At 41.9% G+C, this 25869-nt stretch overlaps 1 protein-coding gene across 3 annotated transcripts in view; it reads left to right on the top strand.

The window, feature by feature from the left end:
- Positions 1-25869, top strand: part of LRP4 (LDL receptor related protein 4) — an 85320-nt gene that overhangs the window by 27870 nt on the left and 31581 nt on the right. For all 3 annotated transcript variants that reach the window (XM_064512683.1, XM_064512682.1, XM_064512684.1), the window contains exons 2-3: positions 14200-14346; positions 25570-25686. In XM_064512683.1, the coding sequence (XP_064368753.1) occupies positions 14200-14346; positions 25570-25686 (264 nt within the window). The remainder of the gene's footprint in view (positions 1-14199; positions 14347-25569; positions 25687-25869) is intronic.

The following is a 25869-nucleotide window of genomic DNA, read 5'->3' as shown; positions in this document are numbered from 1 at the left end:
TCTATTGGAAAGAACTTTTCCCATCTGAGCCCATAAAACATACTTGTATTGTACTTGTGTGTGTTTTTTTTTTTTTTAATATATATTCAAAATTTTTAACTGGTCAGGGTTTCTTTTTTGCTTTTAAGTTAATCCAGTTCTCTCTGGTAGGCAGCAAAGTGCTGTGATGCCTCTGTGGTTGCGTGGTACCCCTTGGCCAGGCCCACCCCTGTTCTGCCAGCTCAGTCTGGCCAGTTAATAATTGCCCCTTTGCTGCTCATCCTCTGAGGGCAGCATAATATCATGTGTGGTGTTATTTAGAAAGGAAAAAAAAAAAAGAAAGAAAGACAGTACAGAACAACTCTCTCTGTCCCAAGATAGCTCCGTTTATCTTGTGGTTTGTGCTTTTGAAGCCCTTCTGCTTGTGGGTTTGCAAAAATGATCTTCTACCTCCTTATTGCCACAAAACCACACTGTGTATCCTACCCCTTCCCTGGAGAACTCCTCTGCTAAACAGAGCTATTGTGGTTGGCTTCTGAGACTCTTGTGTGGCAGAGAGCTGAAGAGCTACAAAGCTCAGATGCTCCACCGCTACCATGATGGCCTCTTTAAAGAAGACCAAAATAAGCTCCTTAAAATGACCCTGCAAGAGAACAGTCTCTGTCTTGTCCAGGAACCTGGCCTTTCTATATCACACCATAATGATGGGAAGGATCTGACTGCAGCCCACAAAAGCCAAAATAGGCTTTTTGGGGGCAGAACTCCTGTCCTCTCCTCACCCTATGTGCCTGGGCAACTGTAGTTCAGCTAGAGTGTTAGGTTGTCTGGAAAGGAGAATTTGGTGACATTTAAGTTTTGTCCCCTGCAAAGGAGTGCATGGCTTGCCGTATCGATATGTTCTGGGAGGAGGAACTTGACTCTTGCCTTGCCTTGAATAGGTTAAATGAAGCAAGCGATGTTCTGGGTTCTTGTTTTTGAGTAAAGTTGGGTATTGTTCTGAAGGGAGAACTTCATTACAGCTAGTCCATTGCCTGGAGCAGAGGTACTGCTCCAAGAAGAGTCTCCTCTTGTGAAGTTACAGTTAAACACCTGTAGTTTACAGACAGTATGTTAAGGCAAATCAGCATTAATTTCAGTTTCCCTTGATACTATGGCCTGTAACTGGTAGTTCAGTAGCATCTGCAGGAGTGGGAGGCTGTTACTGTCCAAGAGCCTATGCAGACAGGAAGATATATAGCAATCCTATATGAACCTGAAAACTGGAGGGATTTTTGGTTGGTTTTTATCTGTTTTGTTTTAGCCCAAGTCAGGGTGAGTTAGTCTGCACAGTGAGATGACAGCTATGCCTTTTTCAGCTGTTAAGCAAGGGATTTAGTCAAGTCCCAGTGACACTCACAGCTTGGAAGAGGACATGACAAGAATAGGAGCAGAAACTGGTGGATGTTGGAACTGTGCTGGAAGTTTGTTTGCCCTAGAAGTTAATACTTGGTTTACTTAAACTACAAGAAGTGAAGTAGAAGAAGAAGGAATGCATGGATGCAAATTAAAAGTTTGTTCTCCCATATTACTGCTATAAGTGACAGATACCAAGCTGTTTTTCATTAGGCATTGTACTCTGCTTGCATTCATCTTCATTCAATGGAGGGGAAGGATTACAAAGCTTCAGGACTTGCAAAATAATTCCAAATTTCTGATTCTTCCATGTCAGTTCCAGGAAGAGACAGAGTACATCCTCGCTGTGACTCTTGTGTAGCTTGGGTGCTCCTGCAGCTGAGGAAGTGTAAAGCTCACCATAGGATAATTGCTTCAAGAATTTACTGTGTTTCTTTTGCTGGCTTTTGCAAGTGGGTTGAGCTCTGTGCTTTTGTGGCCCTACTGCTGCCAAAACCCAAGCTAGCCAACTTTAAACTAACTTCAGTAGATCTACAGTACACCATAGAGAGACAGCAGAGATTGAAGTGGCTCTTTTGCAAGACACTGGCTTTAACAACAAGAGTGGTGGTCAATTTTTCTGGACTCACTGAGAACCTGCTTTGCCCAAACCCCTCTTTTGGAAGGCTGAAAGTGGCAGCATTTGATTAAAGTGGTGCTTTACCTTCTAGGGAGTAGGCAGGATTGGGTTGCCCATAATTTTTACAACATGGCTATGGATCTCATAGTTTCCCCAATACTTCAGCTGTTGTCATAGAAATACCCTCCAAGATGCATATGAAGCTGAGCTGCTTAGGTTGTTCCGTTTTGGTACATTCCTTGTATTTTCCAACAGATGCCAGTAGTATTCCTATGCTCCTGTGCCTCTGTCTTCTTGGTTTTGTTGTTGTTGTGTTGTGCCTTTTTTTTTTTTTCCTGGCTCACTTAGTCGCCTCATGTCTAAAGGGTGGTGAAAGTATACTGTAGTCATATGTAGAGATAAGTTGCTGCTAGCTACCTGCTGGATCATGAGAAAGCAAATGCTTTTGGGGATACATTTAAGTCCATAGATGAATGGCTGAAAGACTAGTGAAACCCAAAAGCCACAACTGCTTGGCAGAACTGTAGTTAGACATGATTCTTCAGCTTTGGTGCGTTTGACATATAGGACTTGTAGGATGTAACCTTGAAAGCAGAGGAGTAGGGGTGTTGAGGTTCGAAGAAAGCAAGTCATGCCTTTAAGTGTCTTCTCTAACATCTGGGTGGACCCATCTTACCCAAGCTCTGCCTCTGAGGTAACTTCTTTGTCCTGGGCAATTAATGATTGGCTTATTCTCAAAAGCTGTAGGATCTTGAATGTTGCATAGTACAGGCTACAGCTGAATATGTTGAGGAATGATGCTTGTCCTTTCTCCTCCTGTTAGCAACTGTGTACATTCTTGTGGCAAGCACAGCAGTTTTGTGTGTGTATTCTTAGCTTTTTGTTTTAAGTTTGCTTTTAGGTGGCTATATCATGAGAAGACCATCTAGAAATTCCCCCATCACAGATGGAGAATGTGCTAGTAGAGCCAGGATCACTCTAAAGCTCACTTTAAGCTGTCTGCGGAAGAGAAAGATTAGAGAAATCTCTCTGTCTATGCAGTAGTGGAAAAGTTGAAGGAAAGCTTATGGGAATTAAAATACTGACATTTTCTGTCCTGTTAATGGGAAAATCAGCTCTACTGTTTCACTCATCCTAATCAATGCCTGTAGTTTATCTCCATAAACTTTGATATGCAAGAGTAGAAGAAGAATTCTTGACTGCGCAGTAAACTTTGTTACCAAGAACTGTCACACTAGTGAAAATCTAAGTTACTCAGTAGGTGAAGTACATCAGAAGTACGTTCTCCTATGGGTTGTCCTTTTAAAACAGCAGATTGTTTCTTTAGCTGGCACTTAACAATACACTAGTATCTTCAAAGTCTGCTGGTAACATTTCTGCTAAAAAAAAATCTGTTAACTTTTAGTGTGTACTGTACTATATGATTCATGATAAATAAGCAGTAGATTGTTCTCATCCCTTATGGGACAGGAAAGGAAAGAGGTTATTAGCATGTGGTTTAGGGAAAAAAAAGGCACGTGTAAGAAATGGTAATTATTTGTCTCATCTTGCTGAGGTGTCTAATTCTTGTGAAGCTTTAAGCTGGTGTTTCGAAGCGTTCATTTAGTTTGTGTGTGTGTGTGTACGCACGCGCGTTTGGAAGGGATTTGAATTGCATTGTTCCTGCCTTCCAGGTGCTAGTGTTCTAGCTAAACAGTCATTGATTGTTCTAGAGCCGATGGTGGTGTTTCTGAACTACATTATGCAGCAGCCACCTTTTAATATTCTCTCCATTTCCGAGTGGTATTTCATTACTGTTTAATGTGTTTAAGTGTAATGGTCCTGTATGACAAGTAATTCACCACCGTGTGTGAGCACTTTAGATTTATCCCTTGCCTTCCTCATTGTAGTTCTCTATTGATGTGTAGTTGCACAAGAGCTTTCAGCTATGCAAGAAAAAGCCACTCCAGGCTAAAATTAACAAAACACATTTCTTGGTAGCATCCTTCAAGAATCATTCTGCCCTTCATAAGACAACTTGAATAAAATGGTCTATACTTAAGAGGGAAAAGTCTATAGATAACTAAATATGAACCATGAAAGGATGCTCTTAATAGTAACAGGAAGGAAATTTTACAGCTGGGAATCATAATGCTCTTGCTTCTTGGAGTATAAGTTTATATCTAGGAGAAATGGAGTAGTACACAGAGAAAATGTAAATACGTAGAATAAAAGGATTTAGGGTGCTGGATCACTTCAGGAAGTGCATTGAAGTGAGAAGCAAAACATCAGAGATGGTATACTGAGGTCATGACTTTCTGTCATGAGCTTTGTTTTGCAAAGAATCTGTGAAGGTGAAAACAGCTGTTCTCAAGTATCTAATGTTTTTGAATGCTCTTGTGGAGAGAATGGGAAAACCATTGTCTTGAACTGTCATCTCTTCAGATACTCAGAGGTCCTCTCTAAAAGATATCTGTTTATATTGTTTTTTGAATTGTCACCTCAGCTTCATGACACCTGGAGAACGGTTTACAAGGCTGATACTGTGCTGGATTTCTTGGATAGGAACAGTGATTGGCAGGCATGCAGAGCCACAGGACAAAACCTGTATTTTTTTTGAGTCCTATGAAGACATCTACGAGCTACAAATGCTTGAGCAGTACCTTGTTATAAGGGAAAGTAGGACATCTCTCATTCAATGGCAAGTAAATATGCATAAAGGATGATGGAATGGTCATGTTTCAGCCAAGAGATCTGGAAATTAGAGACAAGGTGTTTTACCTGGTTCTCTCATATCAGTCCTGGTGTTAGCAGGGAAGAGCTGCATATGAATTTGAAGATAGGAAAAAAGTCACTCAGATACTTCCTTTGGCCTGGCCCCTCCTGCACACAGAATTCCTCTGTAGTTTGGAAATAGGAGTTGTCTACCTGATGCTTCTTACCTGCCTTTGGATGGAGAGTTTGGGCTGAGAGTTTAATGTGTATGACTGATGTTTTGGTATTTGAAGGGTTCTTTCTATACTAGGAATTTGTGGGTTGTCCAACATAACTATTTCCATAGGCAGCTGAGGGGTCCAGCAGAAAACAAAGCATAAGAATCCTTATTAGAAAAAAATTACAAAAAATTGCTGGTGGTTTCTTTTTGCCTGATTTGAAGAGCAGAATAGTGAGCAGGGAGAAAAATGATTTGTTGATTCAGGCTTCCAGCTGATTGTTTGAAGTCTTGAGGGAGTGGTGTGCCATACCAAGGAAATGATTGGAACAGTGACATAAGTAGCAGATGCTTGGATCCTCATCAACAGCTCATATTCAAAAGGCAACAGCTTATATTCAAAAGAGGTTTGTTTGTTTGTTTGTTTGTTCATTTTTCAATGCCTTAACAGTAGTCATGCAATTGATTTATACTGGAGTCACGTCCACGACTTATGGTAGTGGCGTTGCTGTAAATCCTCTGCGAAACATGTAGGTAACTTTGTTTCTGCACCATTTCTGCCTCTCTCATTGAGAGTGCTGCCTGTTCACTGGCCATCCTTCTCCATCAAGGCGTCTTTCAAGCACCACTAATATAATAGACTTGATGCGTCTCCTTTATAATTTGTCTTCTTTAAACCATCCAAATCTCTCTGGGAATGAGTGCAACTCAAGATTGCTCTCTACAGTTTGCCTTAGACTGTAAGATGACAGGACTTCCTTCCCTCTGGGAGAGGATTTCACAATTTCAAACGTGTGAGAAGGTGAATATCGGTATATCTGACCAAACAGCAATGTTTTTAAAGGGTAACTTTTTACTATGTGTACAAATGGAGTAACACTGATTAATCCTTTTCTCTTGTGTCTGTTCTGTGCTATGTGAAAAGCTATGGTATTTACTATATTAGTGCTACTGGGCTAAGTGACACTGATGGGTAGTTAGCTTCTTGCTCTCATGAATAGTGGATGCACCCAGCTCTAGAAATGCTCCTCCATCTTTCCTACCCCTCATTTGCTGAGGTAACAAAAATGACTTCTTTGGCTGCCGTCTTTGTGCTGTGGAAACTTTTAGTCTTTCCTCCATCAATCCTTCTTGACAAATTTTGTTGCTGCTGTTAGAATATTTTGTTCAGTTTCCCTCCATTAACCTGGTGCTGAGATGTGAATGGCATGTTTTACTCTAGTCCTGCATAGGGAGAAATTTTGCTCCTCCGTGATAAGACAACTCTGCATATCTAGCCTACAAGTAGTTTTTTGGCTGCCATATTGTACCATAACATAAACCCATGGCTAACTTGTGTTTTGTTGCTCCTTGGTTTCTCCAGGCATTTCTGCTTCCCAGATTTCTCTTTTCATTTGAGTATCTGTTTCAAATTATTTTCCACCAGATGCGTTAACTTTTTTTTAAGAAGTTGAATATTAATTTCCTGCCCATAATTCTAATCTTCTAAGGTCCCTTTTGAATTGTTTCTTCATCCTGTGCAGTGTTTTTAGGTGTTTGTAGCCAGAAATGACATAACAGTATTTCCTATTTTGGTATCATCTGCAGGCTCCTTTAACATGATACTTATTCTCTCTTCCAGATCATTAATGAAGATAGTTAAGGAGTTTGAAGCTAGGGCTGATCTCTGTGGTATCTATTAGCTGTCCCTGCCCCCTGCAGCTTGACTTGCTGCCATCTCTCACTAGCTTTTGTTTATGGTCCTTCAGCTGTTCTTTTTTTTTTTTTTTTTTTAATCTGTGTGTGCTCGTAGTCTACCCAATTTGAATTGGTTTTTGTGAGTAGGATTATGGCAATAATACTTTCCCTTCAACTGCACCATCCGTCCAAAGACTCTGAGTGTTTAAAAACACCAGGTAAACCTCAACACACTGTGCCAAAGTAGTAGGTAGGCTGCTGTGGTTTGATATGGATATGGATAAAATTAGGACCTGCATTTAGAGACCTTGGTTCTAGTTGTGTTCTTTATTGCAAGGTGTTTGTTTATGACTTGAAGTATGTGGGAGAAGGAACTGTAACCATTGGATCTTGATTCTGAGTCTTTCTAATGTTCAAATCCTACTTCAGGTTTTTTTTTTCCTTTAATAGTAGGTGTTTCTATAAACTCTTTCCTATGAGATTTTCAGTAGAGTTGGTAATCTTTAATTCTGTAGGATCAGAATTGGGACCCAGAGTAAAACAAGTTTTTAAAGGCTTTGTGTCTCTGGACCCATTTAGTGTTTCAGAAAGCATCACCTCTTCCTGTCTCCTGCCCCACAGAGGTGCACACACCCTTTGCACCAAACACTAACTTGTCTTGGGCTTATGTTGCTCTCTTCCCCCCCTACCCCCTCCTATTTTCTTCAGATATTAATTAGCAGACATCTTGTAGAACTGTTCTTCCTCATACTTGTTATTCCTTGTAGTCATATCAAGTGTAACATTTTTCAGGTCTACCCTGCATTGTCATGCCATTGAATATGAGAACTGAAGGTTGTTGTGCCTCTTCCTAGGACTTTGTTCTGCCACACGTTTAATCGAGAACCAGCTGGTTCAGAAATGAGGTATCCTCTCTTTTGCAAATGGGGGGGGGGGGGGGGAGGGGAGAATTCTAAGCCTGGAGAACTCTTGTCCTCACTTGGAAACTGCCAAAGTAGACATAATACTCAGTTTCTAAAAAGGTCTGCTCTTTAGAGGAAGGTGCAACAACTTTGACCTCTCTTCCCTGTTTTTTATCCTTGCCACTGTCGCGTCCTTCCTCAAACAAAATTGAAACAGTTGTGATCAAAGCTTTTAAAACTTCTGGGATGTTCTTCCTAGTAGCACCTGAAGAAGTTGATTTTACTCTAGGCAGGCATCAAATACCTGGAGGCTCTGCGGGTACCCAGTCAGAGCTACTTCAGATACTTCCATAGTGAGAGTACAAAAAGAAAAAAACATCTTGGCTTTTATTAGTGAGTGGTGCCCCTTCTGACATCAGACTGTTTTAATGTAATGTTGCCTTTGCTGTGTTTGCCAGCAGAGTTCTGGCCTTAAACAATGGTCAGCAAATCCGTCTTCTAAAGCTGGATTAACTGTACTTTCCTTCAGTGGAAACTGCTATTTGGGTAAGAGAGAAGAATCCAAAATTTTCAGTTTCCTTCAAGATAGGCAAGCAAAGAAAGCTGAGCTGTTTTGCCATAGAAATAGACCCAGGGAAGTGCTGGACAAGGAAAGCGAATGTGTTAATTGAACTGTGTTCAAGGCCATCTGAAATGTCCAAGGTCTGCCCTCATCTCCAGAAGGTATGTATGTGATCGGGATGCAAAAGCGAGACTAGCTGGGAAGTGGAGAGAGAGGGAGAACACTGTCTGACACAGGCCTTCTAACGGCGAATGAAAAAGGTGTTAAAGAGTCTATTAAAGGCTATGCTACAGAATTCGCTAATTTTATCCCCAAATAAATTATCAGATGCTCATGGCTTCCTAAAATGTAGGAATCATTGAAGCCAGGGCAAAACATTCTGGTGCTTAGTCCAAAGCTGTTTTGAAATACTTCTGGTGATATCCTTCCACGCTTCCTCTGGGAAGCAATTTCACAACCTTATGCATCTCACTGTTAGGACTTTTTTTCCTATCATTTTTACTTTAATTCTATTACTTTTACTCCAATTTCTTTTGCACGGTCCTGGTGTATTCTTCTTTATCACTGCAACTGTCACATATTTGTACTGTATTTTCACACCCTTTCAGTATCTGTTTAGAACTTCTGTATTCTGCAAGGGACTTTTATATGGAAGGATTAAAAAGTATAAAAGCTGATGTTGTCATCATCTTTTTTTGGTTATGTCCTTTGTAGTCAGGAGTTGCCTCTGCATACCATTGAAGGTCTTCTCTAGGCCACAAAATGTAGAGTTAGGCTTTTATACACAAAGGGGAAGGAATCCAGGTCCATATGTTACTCAGTCTGGACCAAAATAATGACTGTTGTTTCCAGATGCTTCTGATTCAGAACTGAACAGGCTACAGCCTTTAAATCATGTCCAATATTTCAGTAGTTCTGGATTTTCTAAGCCTGCTGTTACTGTTGTCCTTGCAGTAAAGAAGAACTGAATGGCTACTATTATTGGTAATGGCTACTATTAGCCATAATTAGCTACCCCTTCTGGGTACATGTATAATTGGGAGATCATAAAGCAAGCCGTTGTCATCTAATTTAATTCTATTGCTTTAAAAAATAGTTTCTGTGTTTGAATGAAGGAGAAAAGATGTAACTAACAGTGTAGCAGAAGAGTCCCTTATGCACTCGATTCTTGATGTCTGCAATAAAAGAGCATGTGGAAAGACAGCTTGGTGCTGCCTATGGACTTATGGATGCCTATGCCTATGGATCTTTGGCAGTTACTTATGTAGTATCCTTGGCTCTCGTTCATTTGAGGTAACTTCATCCATATTTTGGGACTGTGAGAAAATTCCACTATTCGTAGAATCCTACTGGGACCTGACAGGTGAGCAGCCAACATCAGGTGGTGGACTCTGAAGGGCAAGAACATGCTGAAGCAACAGCCGGTAGAAGATGGAATTGCTACAAAATAGGAGTAAGAGCTGCAGTCCCTCATTATTTGTATTGAAATTAAAATTGGCATCTCTACTTTTGGAAGAAAGTATGCCACTGGGATTTAAAAGAACAAATATTTTCAGGCGCCCCTAAAAATTTTCTGTTTCTAACAAAACAAGTGCTACAGAGTTCAGTTTAGTGACTATTCTGCTTTCTTAATCTTCTTTTGTAATGCCAGTGTTTCAATGAATCTGTGACAAATACAGGGCTGTTACATAATAGCTCGAGTGCTGCATGTGACCTGGTCTGCAAAACGAAGCTTTGTGTTCAAGTTTACTATAGTGATCTGATCTAATGAAATGCTGTTGGGGGAAAAAATCAAGCAGAGCAGCAACTTGTTGTTTAGCCACCCCACCCCACACCCCACACACACACCAAAAAAAAAAAAAAAAAAAAAAAGTGTCCTGGAAGAGGGAAAGAGGAGCTGCAGAAATAACAGGAGGATTATGTACTTCTGTTTCTCAGCCAGAACTGACATAACTGTTTTGCCAGCTTTTGGCCTAAAAACTTCAAAGATCCTAATTGCCTTTTTCAGAAGGGTGTGTGTGTGTGGGGAAACGCACTTCCTCAGAAGGGGGTTCATTTATCAGAAGAACATGCAGATAGAGGCTCTTCAGAAGGAATCTGAAGAAACTGGGCATACTATACTAAAATTAAGGTGATGGCAGATGTTAAGTATGATGCCTGTGTTTAGACTGACTTCCTGTTTTAAAATATGGAAGTTGTTTGTATAATACTTTGCTACAAAAACTGTTTGGTTACTGGATCCTGCTGTTGTTGTTTCTGGGGGGAACCAAACTACAGACAGTGAAGATAACTACTGCCAAGTCAGAGATCAGGAAACTCTCATGATGGTAATATGAGGTATCAAGATGGGCCAGAAAAGGTGAGTGATGTTAGCTCAGCAACTGCCAGTGCCTCTGCACAGCTTCTGTGTGTTGTTTATATGTATTGTATTGTTAAAATACCTCCACTTTTTTTGTCTCTTGCATAAATGAAATGATTTTTGATTACAGAGGGTTGGTTAAAATGTCCAAGTCTCCAGCATGATGAAAACTTTTAGGAAAGTGTTTGCCATGACTAGGTCCTGAGGTGCCCCTCTTTGTCCCTGCTTTAGAGGAATGTACAGAAGTGGAAGTAGATATTGCTGCTTTGATTGTTGGTCCAGTTGCCTGAAGGGCAAGTGCTGACTTTTGTCTTGTTCCTGGATTCCCCTGACTGACTGGGCTTGAAACGTGAGACAGGAGGGTTGCATTCCACCCTAGTGCATGCTTGGTTAGTTTTCTGTCTCGCGCTCCCTATATTTAGCGAGAGCTCAACGTCAAAAATATAAGGCTTCCATTGAGGCTTCTCACACCAACTGCACTCCTTCCGCTTGTCTTCAAGGTGATTGGAGAAGATGTGCTTCTGATCTTTATCCTTCCTGGCCCTCTCCTGTTACAGAGGGTAACATCACCAGAGCTCTGAGCATAGAAAAGTAAGCATGGGACACCAAGGGCAAAATACCATCCCCATTGAAGTCATTGCAAAAATTCCTGTTGACTGCAGAGAGTCCCAGGTTTCACTTAACCTGTCCTTTATTTTATAGGAAGGTTGCTATTCATCCAGGATTAATTCTTCTGATATTGGTTATATATTGGAATTTGTTACTATACTCTTAAAAAGGCTTTTTTTAAAAAAAATCATCTTCCTTCATGGGGAAAAGCATTTGTGCTGTCTGAATACTGATGTGCTTTGCTTGTCCAAGTGTAAGACAAGGGTAAATCATGACTTATAAAATGCATCATTATAATGACTAGAAGGTTAGTTTTCCTGAAGATGACAAAGCACAAAGCATTAGATCCACAAAGGTCATAATTTAGAATAGTTAAACAAAGTAAGTTTATGTATCAGTACCACAGATATAGGCTAGTGCATATAACAGTGTTGGTATTTGGGTCATAACCTACCCTCCAACTTGCAACAGTGTCTGTAGCATGGTAAAAACACAAGCCAGAAAAGACTGAACATAGCAATTGTGATGAGGTGGGAGGAACAGATTAAATACATACATTATAAAATCTGATATTAGTTGTAGTAGCTTTTGAAGATAACAGCATGTTTGGCAACACAGCAGATTAAGTTGCAGTTTGCAGATTTCTCAGCATTTTAAGTAATTCTGCAGTATTTCTTCCTCTGCTTGTTCCAGAGCTGTGCTTCCATGCTGCTGTTGTGCAGCTATAAAACCTCTTGCTTTTACTTTTTCTCAGCTTCTCTCTCATTTGTGTTTATCCAGATATAATTTTATTAAATGTCGTCCCCTAATTTAAGAACTAGTTGCCTTGATGTTTATCCTTTCATGCTGGTGAAGTTACCCCACAGCATACTGGGCCCTGGGTAAGAAAGAGATGGTCATTTGCACTGTGATATTTATCTTTTTATGGAGGCAATGAGGCATTATCCTGATGTGCTCCAAAAGCAAAGGATATTGGAGCTCGAAGTAGTTGGAAGAAGTGCTTGGGGGTACTGTTGAGCAAAATGGTAGAAGAATTGCCTTGGAAAAGGTGATTTAAACAACAGCAACCTTGGAAAGAGTATACAGGCAGTTCTGCCTTTCTGAATAGGGGTAGGCTCCAGCAGAAGGTGGTTTGTCCTGAATTTCCTGTGCTGTCAGTTTGAAGGAACTTCTGTTTGATAAATATATATTTAATTTGTGGAGGTTTGTGGTTCTTCTGAATTTCCTTGTGATTATTTCTAATAGTCACATGTATTAAACAGAGGATGCATTGCTTTCCCTTAGGAATAGCTGTGCTGGGTTGCTTCTGACTTGCATCAGACTTTCCCTTCTTAAATTTGTCTTTGGAAGTCTGCATCACCCAGCTATTTTCTTTTTCCGCCAACCTTTGCTCTGGCCATACCTAGTAAGTCCATGGAGCATCTGACCACCCTGTCCATTTTCATTTGCCTTTCTTTCTTTCTTCTGCTTATTAACCTATATCCTTCCTGTTTCTATTCCTTTTTGACATCAGACATTGATTGCTTTCTCTAGTCTCTACAGTAATGCCTTGAAATGTTCGTTTTCTACTAAGCCTTTTAAAGATAACCTGTAGTCAGGGGAAAGAACGAAAAGCTTATTGCACCCATGGCAACCCCTTCAGTTGGCCCAATTCAGCAGCTTGTGGACATGCTTGGGAAGTAGTCTGTTGTGAGGGCTTGCAGCCTGCAGTGTAACAGTGGGAGCAGGCAGCTGGGGCTGGCAGAAGCTTCTCTAAGCCAGTTTTGCTGCAGAAGTTTGTCATGGAACTATTCCTCAAAGAAGACATGCAGCTGCACTAAACATAAATCTTAGCTTAACTTGCCTAAGTGGTTGTCTTCATTAGAGGGAATTCCGATGTTGAAAAAGCTTGTGGAACAATTACACACACAAAATCTTGCAGATACTGCTTTTCTTAATTAGAAAAGGAAATAAGGAAATTATGAGTTTTCTTTTTTTCTCTTTTTTTTGCTTATGGTTTTGTGGTTAGGTTGTTACAGTTTATGTCTCATCCCAGATTTACTAAATGTAACAAATGAGATCAGTAAGTCCACAAATAGAGAGTTCAGGGGGGTATATAACTACCACTTGGTGCACATATCCCTCTAATTCTTTCCTTATGACTGTTATTGCTTAATCTGAGACCTTTAGATTTGCTTGAAATGCAGAAAGAAGGAATCCTGCAAAAAGAATTCAATCACAGAGTAGCCTTCGGGCACTGATGATTGAAAGGGTAATCATTTGTTTAACAGTGATATTGATTATACTGTTTGTCTAGCTAACTTCAGACAGAAGTTCAAGTATGACCTTTTCCATTTTGAGAGGTGGCCTGTCTTCTCTCAAGGCAGAGATTTATGAACAGAATGTATGGGGTAACATCATAAATAGTTGCATTTGCAAAAGTGTGAAAGTCAGAGTTGTTTTGCAGACTATTGCCCTGTAGTTGGGATAGGGGAGAAAAAGTTTGGGAGCTCTTTATGCTAACTTTATGACTGAAGAAAGTGTTCTTACGGGATTATACTGCGTTTTCTTTTGTTCACTTTACAGAGTTGAAAGTCCTCTTCGCTTGCTTCTGTGAATATCAGTAGCATGCAGGACAATGTTACAGGTTAATCTCTATAGACAAATAGGAAATGATGTATTTTTTGTCTTTCACTGGGATCTGAAGTGTCTAAAGCTGTGGAATGGAGAAGGTTTGTATCCAGAAAGCACAGGATCCAGAGAAGACTCCTCCCCCCTCCCCCCTCCAATAACTCTCAGAAGTAGAACCATTGATATCCTTTGTGTGACTGTTTCAGAGCTAAGTGGAGCAGCATCAGTGCTGTGCTCTAGGAGAGGACTAAGCTCGTAAAATAAGGAATCTAGTCCTCAGAGCACCTTTGTTATTTGTTTGTGACCAATGCTGAGTTATTTTCCAGCTAGCTGATTCCTAGATCTCTTTTTGGCAGGTTGCTATTTGCTGTTCCCTTCAGATAGCTCCATTCCTGGAAACTGTGCATAGCGCTTGGTCTCCTGTTTCAATAGTGTGGGAGGGGTGACTGATTTTCTTTGCAATAGTGTATGTGTTCATACATGCAGTGTGACAATGGAGAATAGTTGTACTTTATGTATTTACTCACCCTAAAATAGAGGGATCGCTTCAAAATACCTTTTTTGTTTGTTCCTTTACAGGTGTAACAAGTAGCACTGAATGCTCCTGTGGACGTAATCACTTTACTTGTGCTGTCAGTGCTTTTGGTGAATGTACGTGTATCCCTGCTCAGTGGCAATGTGATGGAGACAATGACTGTGGGGACCACAGTGATGAAGATGGCTGCAGTAAGAAAATCATTTTGGATTTGTGTTTGTGAAAGCTGAATGTCTTCTCTTTTCTGTGCAGATACTTCTCTTTGTTTTACAGGCCCATCCAAGTTTTTGTATGACACGTGTAAGACTATAGATGGCATACTCTTGGGTGACTCCTGTACTACTCCTTTGTCTAACACTATGTCCACTCACACAAGGCACAGTGAAAGCCCATCTCTGCCTTTGGCAGCTTTTTAAAAAATGTTTATGAGAGGTGTGTGTGTTTTAGAGGGAGGAGAGAAAGTGAGAGAAGTACGTCTTTTTTTTTCTCCCTTGCAAAAGTGATATCTGCACACCAGGTTATATAGCTCTGCTACAGGTAATAATAGAATAACTAAACAATATGAATAAGTATATTCAGGACTGTTGATGTCTTCCCTCTGAAGGAACACTCTGGTTTCTATTCTGGCTACCCTGTGAAGGGAGAGGAAGATGAGCACTGTAATCAGCATGCATTTGTCTTTGGATCTGCTGGGAGAGGTTGTCTGGCAGCAGATGTCAGTATCTGCGTAGCTAAGCCCAGCTAGGTGAGAACTGATGAAAAGTGACTCTCAATAGGTTTAGCACAATGTAAATGAATTGGAACAGAAAACCCGTTCCCCTGGGGCCACAAGTAAATTACTTTCTTCCCTCATCTCTTTGGATTCCACAGATATTGGTAGAAGTAAAGGGTGGAAAAAAGGCTCAATTTCATGAAACTCCTTTCCTGAAAATTTCCCTAGGGCCAAAGATTTCAGACTCCTATCAGTACACACAGTGGGAGAATTTATTTTCCTCTGTTGGATGTGTCCATAACCTTCCATGGTTTCCACTGTTGCCTGCTGTGGGAAAAGGAGTTTTCCTTATCTTTGGAATATTGATTTGGAGATTCCCCTCTTCCTTAAGTGTGGGAGAACTTAGCTTAGCTATAGAAAAATATGTTTCTATCTTCTTCTTTCTTACAATTTTGTATAAAATACTTAGAAACGTGGAAAACATTGGTGGGGGGCGGGGATGAAATTGGTTCTTGAAAAGTAGATCACCAGCAAACTGAAGAGATCATGTTCTGGTATAAAGATGACTAGTGAAAGAGTTACCTGGGAAGAAAGTGACCTTAGTTGGAGAAATCAAGAGCAAAGGGAAAGTAGAATAGTGGGAAGAAAACTTGCACTTTCCTCCACTACACATAAACACACAGATTTAAGAATTTTCTATGGTCATGCAAGCAGAGTTGAGGATCTGGGAACTGAAGAAATAGTTTTGAAACCTCAGAAGAGCAGGGGAGGAGAGGCTATACTCAACTACTCACGCTGAAAGAGAAGTTCATCAGGAATATGGAGATGAGGGAGGAACAAGGGGTGTCCAAAAGCTAAACTGTTTTTGCTGGCTTCTTACTGAGCACAGAGGAAGGTTTTTTGTTTTTTGTTTTGTTTGTTTACAAGGGGAAGTCATGCTTCACAAATCTATTGGAACTCTGTGAAGGAGTGAGTGACTATGTAGACATGAGATACCCAGCTGATAAGGTCTACTTTTTATTTCAACAAAATCTATCACCAAAGTTTCTTAAACTAAGTGGCCATGGGGAAGGGGATGCCCTTCCATAGGAAAATAACCTATTAAAAGACAGGGAATGGAAACTGAAAATAAATAGCCAGATCTTACAGTAGAAGAGATCATCAGTGGAGTTATACAGGCCTTTCTGCTCCTATTGTACTGTTCAAATTCTTTATTCCTTTTCTTGGATTAATTACAGTGTGGTGACAGTATTTGCTGACAATACTAAGTTATTCGGTGTAGTAAGGATGAGGGTTGACTGTGAAGGATTGCAGAAGGGTCTCATGAGTTTAAAAATTGCATTTCACCTGTCAGTGAAGTTAATTGTAAAATTATGCATGGGGAAGGATAGAGGAAGGGGACAGTACTAGCTTTATATCCATAATGTTGAGTTCTAAGCAGAGTACTACCCCATCAGAACAGGATCCTGGGTTTATGAGTGATCATGTCGTGAAAACAGTGACTTGGTGCTTAACAGTACTCAGAAAAGTAACTCAAATGTTGGTAATCCTTAGGAAGGGACAAGAGGAAATCCATGTTGTGCATGGCTTCTTAAATATCTTGTGAAATTCTGGTTTATCTTCCCCACCCTGTCATATTTCTTAATAGAAGAATTGGAAAAGGTATATCAGAGGACAATCTAATATATTCATCACCTTCTCTGCTAGGTACAATTGATCTAACAGGTATGCTTCAGCCTGGAAGTGTGTAAGCTGAAGAGGTGGTTATGGTAGAGTGCTGTGGAGAAGATGATTGGAGATTGACTGCTGTTACCCCAGTGAAAGAACCAGTGGCATACAAGTAGCAGGGGAGGGTTCAAAACTAACAGGAGATACACATCTCCCACACAATATGTGCTTAAGCTATGGATCTCCTTGCCACAAAAAATTGATGCTGAAATTTCAAACAATCTCAAAAGGCAACCTGGCAAGTTTATGGAAGAAAAATCCATGGAGGGCTGTTAAATACAAATATGCCACCTCTTGTTTAGAAAGTCTTGGAATCACAAATATATGGAAATTCTAAGTCTTCTGAGGAAGTACCACTGCGTGCATGCTGTGTTCTTGCACTCTTCTCTTGACATCTGCTGTTGCATCCTTGTCTGTCTCCATGGCCTGGGCTGAGTGGACCTCTGGTCTTGCACAGAAAAGCTGTGGTTATGGTATATCCCTAATACATTAGGGAAGTGTGACCCACATAGATTTGAATGGAAGCTGTGCAAACTAGGGAGTAGTGATGAACTGTGATCGATCTGCTGACTCTCCCTGTGACTGGAGGCTGGGAAGTATATAAGGCAGAGGCAGACAACCATGTGAGCCAGAGAATGTGGGAACAGGGTTCAACTTGTGCTTTCATTTAATTTACATTTTCCAATGAGGGAAAGGAGAGAATGAGCCTGAAGTGAGGGGAGCTGTCTTGAAAAGAGTAAGTCGGAGATGGGAATGTTTAGACCTCTTAATACCACTTGTGATTTAGGTCTCTGCAATTTAAAAAGAGAGGCAAGCTAGAGTGTGCAGAGAAGGACTGCAGAATTGGCAGGATGAGAGGGGAGATAGAAAGAGCTAAATTTATACAGAGTAGAAAAGTGACTCATGGGGAGGGACTGGAATATGAGCTGCATTTTTAAAGACTGCAGTGTAGTAGGTAAATACCAGTAAGAGATTTTTTTTTTTCAGCTGACAGCCAGAAGTGCTCCAAGTATAATACAGTGGAGAGAAAAAAAGAAAAATAAAAGTTAAGCAATGGGGCTAATGACTTTAAAGAAATACTAAATGCATGGTTTCAGTGCACACATGCAAGACTGCAGTGAAGGGACCCTAAGAACTCTTACTCCATTAAGCCTTCTGAGTCTCTGAATAGCTGCTCAGTATGAGTCCTGATATATGATATTGTTAGTTTGTAAGAACTAGATTGACCCTACAGTGTAGGTTCCTGGTGGTTGTCTTTGCTATTTCCTACTTTGCCTGGTCATGGTGGTCCTGAAACACTTAGTAGTAGTAGAGCAGATCTTGTGCTAAATCCCTCTTTTTGGCTTGACATACTAGGCTTTCTCAAGGTATACACTTTTGAAGAGTTAATTTTGTATTGGATCTGTTTGTTGACTGAGCCAGCATAAAGAAGGCAGCAGGAGTGCAAGAGCTCTCTTTGGGTGGGATGAGACGCCTCTGAAAAGTGGTTCAAACTTGAATCAGTTCAAGCTTCTCATGAAACAGCACTGCAAATAGCATACAAGAATGTTCAGTTCATAGATTTTTCCTTCCCTGGCCATCTAGCTGCGACACGCCTATAGTGTTCTAGTTGAAGTGAAATTTTGGCCTCCTCCTTTGTTTGGACGTGATCTGTTTTCTGTTTATTGACTTATGCTGGGTCTGAAGTTAGTGAGTTTTCTGGTTCTTATTGACACAAATACTGAGCTAAAGGGACTGGGTTGTTGTGAGGAGGTCATTCTGCAGCCCCCACAGACATTAAAGGCCTAGTTAAGATGTTAGTGAGATTCCTCAAAAACTATGGGGCTAGTTTTCATGCTGGGGTGAGCCAAGTGGTTTGCTCTGACTCATGAAACTTAGTTCATACAACCACTTCTATGGACTCTTCCGAGATGATAAAGCTGTCAGCAGTGTTTCAGCAATGTGTGTAAGTACAACTCTGAGTTTTAAAGATAGGAGTTAGAATATCATCAAGTAGATGTCTCTGATCAGGAGAATGAACATAAGTGATTGCAAGGGATCCCATGTTTCCACTGGTCTTCTGCAGGCTAGTCTTATACTTACAGGAATACAAGAATTTACAGCAATTTGTTTTGTTTTTTCTTCTGTGACTGCTTAGACTTTCCAGAGAAATAAAGCTGTGGCCATGCTTGTTTTCAGCTCTGCTTTGCCTTTGGTGTATCAGCTCACGTGTATGCTGATAATAAAGGCAAGGATGAGTTCCTGGGAGAGTTATGTCTACTTCCTTGGGGAAGGGAGTTGGGGATGGGAGAACTTCAGACTGCTGAACTCCTATTAAAGCAAGGGAGTGAAGCCCGGTGAGGTGGGAAATGTGAATATTACTTTAGCAATTCAAGATTGAATCTTATAGCTGTGTCTAAGCAGCAATACATATATGCTTGACTAGTTGATAGCAGTTTACTAAATTCTACATTAATGCAGTTTGCAAGCCTTGAACTGATAATTTGTTTCAGTTGAAGAATGGTAGAAGGCTTGAAATAAATTCTGTGCAAGAAGGCAAGATAATCTGCAATGAGAGGGGTTGCACCAACCAAAAGCAGGAGCAGAGATGGGAAATACTTTATTCCTTTTGAGAGGGATTTTCAGTTTTGAGATAAAACATCAGAATTTGTTTTAAGATTTACAACACTAATAAAAGCCTTTGAGAATTTGAATCAGTTACACTAAGTTTGTCTCAGTTGTTACCTTTTCTGCTCACCTCGGTCTGACAGACTTCCCTACGAATATCCAGCTTGTATTGGAGTCCTCAGATTGCCCATCTTGCATGGGATTTTTCTGTAGGTTTTGGGAGAACGCTGCCTCTGCCTACCTGGCTGTGACAGGATCTGTTTATCTTGCAGATCTGCAGCCCTGCTGTGATGGGAGCCAATTATTCCATGACATGTTTGTTTCCTGCTCTGGATCATGTTTACAAGCCAGAATGCTGTAGTAATAATAGTAATAAGCAACCTCCCAGCTGTCATGCCAGCTTCATAGACTTTCTCGGGTGTCAGCTCTTTGGCTCGCTGACAGAGTCTAGCTTGGAAGCCTTTGCTGCACATGCCCAGAGTAAGTTCAGCTGCCTTCTTGCCTTGTGCCAGCAAAAACAACTTTCGATGGTCCCTAATGAAAGCTGCATGTAAGCAGAGGAGTGGTTTTCATTCTCTCCTTCTTCATGAAGTCCAGCATGGTGTGATGAGTCTTACTTCCTGTGGCAAGGGTGAGAAGATAGCTGAGTAAACTTGGCCTGAGGACTGGTATCTTATGAGAAACAGCATTATTTATGCCATATCCCCTCCTAACTATCCCCCTATAGAGCCCTCTGAACTTTCAGCTTGTGAATGTGTAGCTCCCTGGGACAGCGATCTGTTTGCTAGCTCCATGCACTGTTGTACCACTTTTTTTTATCTAAAGGGCCTGGAGAAAGTTACTCCTTTTATCTTAAAACTACTGAAAGTGGCCTACTGTTCCCATCTCACTGGGAACTTTAGGTAGCTCCTATTCAGCTGTAACTCATTCAAGCCCAGGAGATGCTCTCTTCAATTGCCAGGAGTAGGGCTGTGAGTATAGCTACTAAGCTTATTAGTCCCAGACCAAAATTTTTGAGGTGATACAAGGATAAAAATCTCACGAGTCCTCTACTAAAATTCATAGAAACTTTAAAAGAATTACTCTCCCTCTCCCCCCTCTTCCCTTCAGTTACTCCACATAATCCCCAGTCTTGAGCTCAGACATGAGAGCCCGGGTGAACCTTCACTTCTAAACATCTAGTTTGACTACTTACCCTGGTAAAAGGAACTTGGTTTATGGTTTCTCTTGAAAAGATACCAGTTCCCTGTCTGCTGTTCCTTGTGAGTAAAGTTTATCTCATTACTTAGGTATTTTATTTGACTTGATGTTTCCTTTGGAAGGCATCACAACTGATGCATTGCCCCCTGAGGTATAGCCTTTGTGATCCGAGGGCTGTGAAAGACTAGGTGCTGACACCCTGTAGTAGTTTGTTTATTTTGCCAGTGACATGCTGTTGTTCAGCAGTTCTGTTCCGCAGTGCTGTTGGAGATGATTTTCTGTAATTCTGGAACTAGCTTTTCCAAAATGTAGTTGGTGAAAGGTAGTGTCTCCTGTTTCTTCCCAAGGGTGCATTGATGTCCTCTAGTCTTGTCGTTGGAACTATTGCCCACTGTGCTGCAGATCTCTGCAGCAAACAGATCTGCGTGTGTGTTTGTGTGTGTGTGTACGCATGCACACGTGTAGCTGTATGTGGATATGAGAAACTTCAGCTGAAGAGTGGCACGGTGAGATGTTTCTGTGATGCTTGGGGCCAGTCTGCAGTTATTTCCAATGTAGATAATGTGAAATTTTTTTTAGTTTCTGTTTATTTTTAAATTAGCTTCTTGTTCTTCACATGACTGAGAGGTTGTCTAAGTAAACAAGCAGTGCTGTTCAAACTGATGAGCTCTGAACTCTGAACACTGGTCACTCAGTGTCCTTGGGTGTAAAGCAACCTGGTCACTGCAGGCGATAGGGTGGACGTGTTCAAAGGACAGTGGGACGTGATTCACTCTGCGTTCCACCTTATAAACTTCCCCTTGCCCTTTCCCTTTCCACCCCGCTTCTTCTTGGCCATAAAAGAGCTCCCTGTGTAATAGGAGTTGGGAGAGGGGGAGGAATAGCAGGCCTATGATAGACCTAGCTTTGCTGAAACCTTGGATGACGTCCAGCATGACCACGCTGAGGGATGAGCTCAGGGAAATGGTTGGAAGTTCAAAGGCCTTTTTGTGTTGCTTACTGTCAGTTGACAAATGTGCTCTCTTGGACAGTCACTGGCCAGTTTAGATCTTCCTGCAGACCCCTTCCTTGTGCTTGTTCCCCACCCAGCGTCTCTGCTCTGTCTGCGGAGTTGGGTTTGTTCCTGCCCTTCTGTGCATTCGTCTGTCTTCAGCTGTGTCCTAGGACTTGCCTTTGCTCATCTCTTTAACGAAAGCATTGTGTCTCTGCACAGATGTGGAGATCAGGCTGGGATTGAGTGGGGAAGAGGGGATGAGGCTTAGTTGTGTTTACCATTGCGTTACCTAATCCTGCTATGAGTAGTGGTAAGAATGTGTTAGTGCAGTCTATGATTACTTTCTCATCAGCAGAAGCACTGCCTTTGAAGGACTTGCAGCTTTCCTAGGAAAAAATAAATATCCTTAATTTTACATGAGGGAAAATGGAGCTAAAGAGACGGGACTGTCCCATGGTCGTGCAAGAGTCAATAACCAAAGTCGGGAGAGAACATTGGGGTTCTGTTTTCCAGTCTTCTGTTAATTCAGTTTGTCCAGAAGGGTCCTACTCCCTCTCTGGCAATGAAAGAGCCTGACAGAAGTTCTTACTGCTTACTTTGTATTGTCATGCACTTGTCTCCTGACCATGGGAGGAAGAGCATGGAATTATGGCTTTTAAAACTAGTAAAAGCAGTAAAATGCACTTGTCAAAATGTATAGCTATTCCATGATGTCATGACTAAACAGTGGAGGTTGCTTGAATCCTATACTGTGTGTTTTCCTAAGTGTGACCTCTTAACTTTTGAATTTCCTCTTAACTTTTGAATTTCCAAACAGATTGTTTGGACATATTTACAACAGCACTAAACATTAACTCTGTGCTAGTGTTATGCCCTCAGCTTTAACTCCCTATGAGTATAACTCATCAAACCATGAAGTAATAAATGACCAACAGAAGAGCTGAATAATGTTAATAATCCTAGAACAAAGGGCTGTACAGTGGAACTGAATCCTGTCACTTTTAGAATAGAAGGAAATGCAGGAATGTTTGAGTGTAGACAGTTTGTCCTTTAATGGCAAGAAGGGATTGTGGGTTAGGGGTGGGAAGAGCTGGGAAGAGGAGGTTAGGGAGAAACTTGCCTTGTATGAAAGCTGTTCACGGAATCTCTTGCATTTCCTTCAAAGCATCTGTTTCTGACCATTATTAGATTCAGGTTACCAGTCTACATGGATCCCTTCCCTGATCTCATTGGCAGTTCCTATACTCTGTGAAATTTCAGGCTTCATTCATTAGTTTTTTGTCTTAAGTGGGTTTGTGGGTTTTTTTTTTTTCTTTTCCTTTTTCCTCTAAAGGAGAGCTCCTGTTGAAGGGGATTTATCTTCCCCCTGGTGTTGTCTGGGCTGGCACACACTTGCTGTCTGCTGGGGTGGGAATTAGGTCTTTCTTTGTATGTGGCAATTTGTGTCTTGCTCTCTTCACCCTGCTCCCCCCTCCTCTGCTCTTGAAGCTCCATTTTTCATATTTAGGGAGAGTATGAAATTGGCTGAACTGCTCCCTGGAGGGGTGGAATTTCATTTTGAGTAGTTACCTCATGAAGAGATGCAGCAGTTCAATGGGATAATGGTGTCAGCTCTGAACCAGTGCTAAAGTCCTAACCCTCTGGGAGCCTGAAGAATTCTCCCCTGGAGAGTCAGCATGCAAATTCCCTTCCAGGCGGCTCCTGTGCAGTCCTTTGGTGATTAGTCACGCTGGGATTGGGGAGAACAGACAGAAAAGCATATGCTGGGGGGATGGTCTTAGTCCTGAAACTGCAGCTGAGGCCAGGGAAGGTTTGCTCAGTGTGTGATGTATGGAAGTTGCACTTGGGAGAGAGAGGGCTGATCTGAGAGACTGATGCTCTGAATCCAAAATTTCTGTCTTGGTTTTGTTTGGAAGCAGGGTTTGGGAACTGGAGTATTTTCCCCTTCTATCTGCCCTGGGGAAGAAGGGGAAGGTCCTTCTCCATTTCAGTGCAGCTGAACTGGGATGCCAAGAGAAAACACAATGCAGGCAAATAGGTCAGCAATCAGAAGACCTGGGTGCTGTCAAATCTGTGGTATACAGATGTAGATTTGTGTGCCTCTCTCCTCTTTATACCTCTCCAAGGACTAGAAGGGGCTAGATGTGATCTGGACATGTGTCTGCATGGGACATCTTGGAGGTGATAGGAAGGGCCTTTTCCCAAGAACCAGTGCCAGATCAGATATGTTGTCATCTAACACAGCATTCAGCACTGCCTGCAGTGACATTCTGTCCCTACACCAAAAAGGTGATGTTTGTCTGAGACCTCTGCTGGTTGGAGCTTGTTGTATCCCTTTTGTAACATCCCACCTCAGGGTGAGGGAGATGCAGAAAAGCCTAGTCAGTGACTGTCATGAAATGAGAGCTTGGATTTTGCTATCCCCCAGCTGTGAATTCAGTCTGTGCCTTGTCCTACGTTAAGTTCAGAAGGAAGTGTCTTGCTCTCCTCAGGTTTCACCTCTCCAGAAAGGGCCATTTAGAAAAGGGTTTTACTGCAGTAAAATTGCTGTGACAAATCAAATCTTGTGCAAATACCTGAAAATACTGTGTATTCTTAATTTAAGAGTTTGAGCAAATGATGGAAAATGGGAGGCCAGGGACTGTGGCCAATTGGTCAAAGCAGCACAACTGGCACTTGCACTGTGTAATCTTGGGTATATAGAAATACCTTACACAGCAAAGAGAGTGAGACAGTATTGTATTCAGAGATTTCCTTTTCAGAATTGCAGGTATAGAGATGCCTATGCCTGCACTATTGCAGGAGCAGCTAAGAAGATAATCCAAATTTGCTATTAGGAAAAGGAAAAGAGTCTGTCTGTTAGACAGGTCTGGACTTAACTGCATTAGTGTGTTCTCAGGGTGGGAGGCTTTTAGGACAGGCACTTTACAGCAAGTCCTCCAACATTTCTTACAAAGAGCTGTGTGCGATTCTGCATAGCCTCATCCATGCTGCTTTCACAGGACGTTGTCAGCAATCGTGGGCTCAGGAGAAGTGGAGGGTTGAGGAAGCTACAAAAGCTGAAAATGTGACTATTTGCTCTCCCTATTAAATCCTCCCTGTCTGTGTGGCTGCTGTCTTCACCTTCTTCTTTTGCACTCCCCCCGCCCACACACTCCCACCTCCGGGATAGTGTTGGCAAGGGAAGAAGTAGAAGCATAGCACTAGAACAGAGCTGGTCTGCCTGGTGACAGATGGGAGATGCTGTCGGCAAGCTGGGCTGGGATGAAAGGCACTAGCCTCTCCAGCCTGTTCCCCTTTGCGTCGCTGAGCTAGGGCTGTTCTTTGGAGAACACACCTGTCAGGAGCAGTCATGTGCAGCCCCTTCCCTACCACAACTGGCAGCACTTAAAAGCATGAACCTCCTAGGGTTGAGTGTTCCTCTCATCTGCAAGGGGAAGGACAAGGCTGATGCTCCCCCTTGAATTCCAGCTTTGTGGCTTCAGGCCCCTTTGAATGCAGTGGAGTTGTGGTTCCACTCAGTTGCCAGCAGACTCCTGTGTTGGCAGATATCCGATGTCTGTCCCCTTCCCCTGCCCCTTCTGGAGACCTCTAGCAGGGTTTGGGCTCCTGTGCCCATACCTGGGGCACAGCAAACTACCCTTAGCAGTGGATTCCTGCCTCTAAGCTTCTCCTTACAAGTTCTTCAGTCAACTATGCTGACAAAGTCCCCATGCTGAAACATACTCTATGGCATGTGCCTTGCAAAATGCTGCACCCAAAAACATTACTTCTGGTAGTTCCTCACCCTAAAGAACACACTGTGTAATAGAAACAGGGCAGACCACAGTGGGAGGCACTCAGGAAAATGTTGATAATGTATTTTTGCTCTTGATAAAAATAAGTCCAGTTATGGGATGATAACAGGCTGGGGAATGAAAAAAAGGAATTCAGTGGGGATTTGTGGCTGCTGCTTTGTGGTGGAAAGGTCAGTGCTCCTCTGGGGAGGAGAGACTGCCAAGCTACTGACCTATCCTGGCCCCCCATCTGAGGCATGGCTTTTCCTGATGACTCGAAATTTCACATCTTTGTTTCTAAGAGGTGTAGTCCCTCTCCTTTGGGAGGGAAGGAACTTCCCTTACAGGAAGGAAGCTGGCTGCAGCTCCATGGTGAGGTATTTCTTTGCTGTTGCAGTGCTGCCCACTTGCTCCCCCTTGGACTTCCACTGCGACAATGGGAAGTGTATCCGCCGTTCGTGGGTCTGCGATGGAGACAACGACTGCGAAGATGATTCTGATGAACAGGACTGCCGTAAGTCATCTCTCGGGGGGAATAGTATGAGTGTGGTGCCTGCCTGCCATGGCTGGGGAAAGTTAACTCTTTGTCGTAGGAATGTAGGAATTTATCCACTGATTCAGTCCTTTGGCTTGTAGAAGCTATATCCTGCCTCTGACAGAGATGACTACCTGATGTCTCAAAGCAGAGAGACCCTCC

This window comes from Dromaius novaehollandiae, chromosome 5, assembly GCF_036370855.1.
Source record: "Dromaius novaehollandiae isolate bDroNov1 chromosome 5, bDroNov1.hap1, whole genome shotgun sequence".
Lineage (NCBI taxonomy): Eukaryota > Metazoa > Chordata > Aves > Casuariiformes > Dromaiidae > Dromaius > Dromaius novaehollandiae.
The sequence above is the reverse complement of the archived record's forward strand: the minus strand, read 5'-3'. Positions and strand labels throughout refer to the sequence as shown.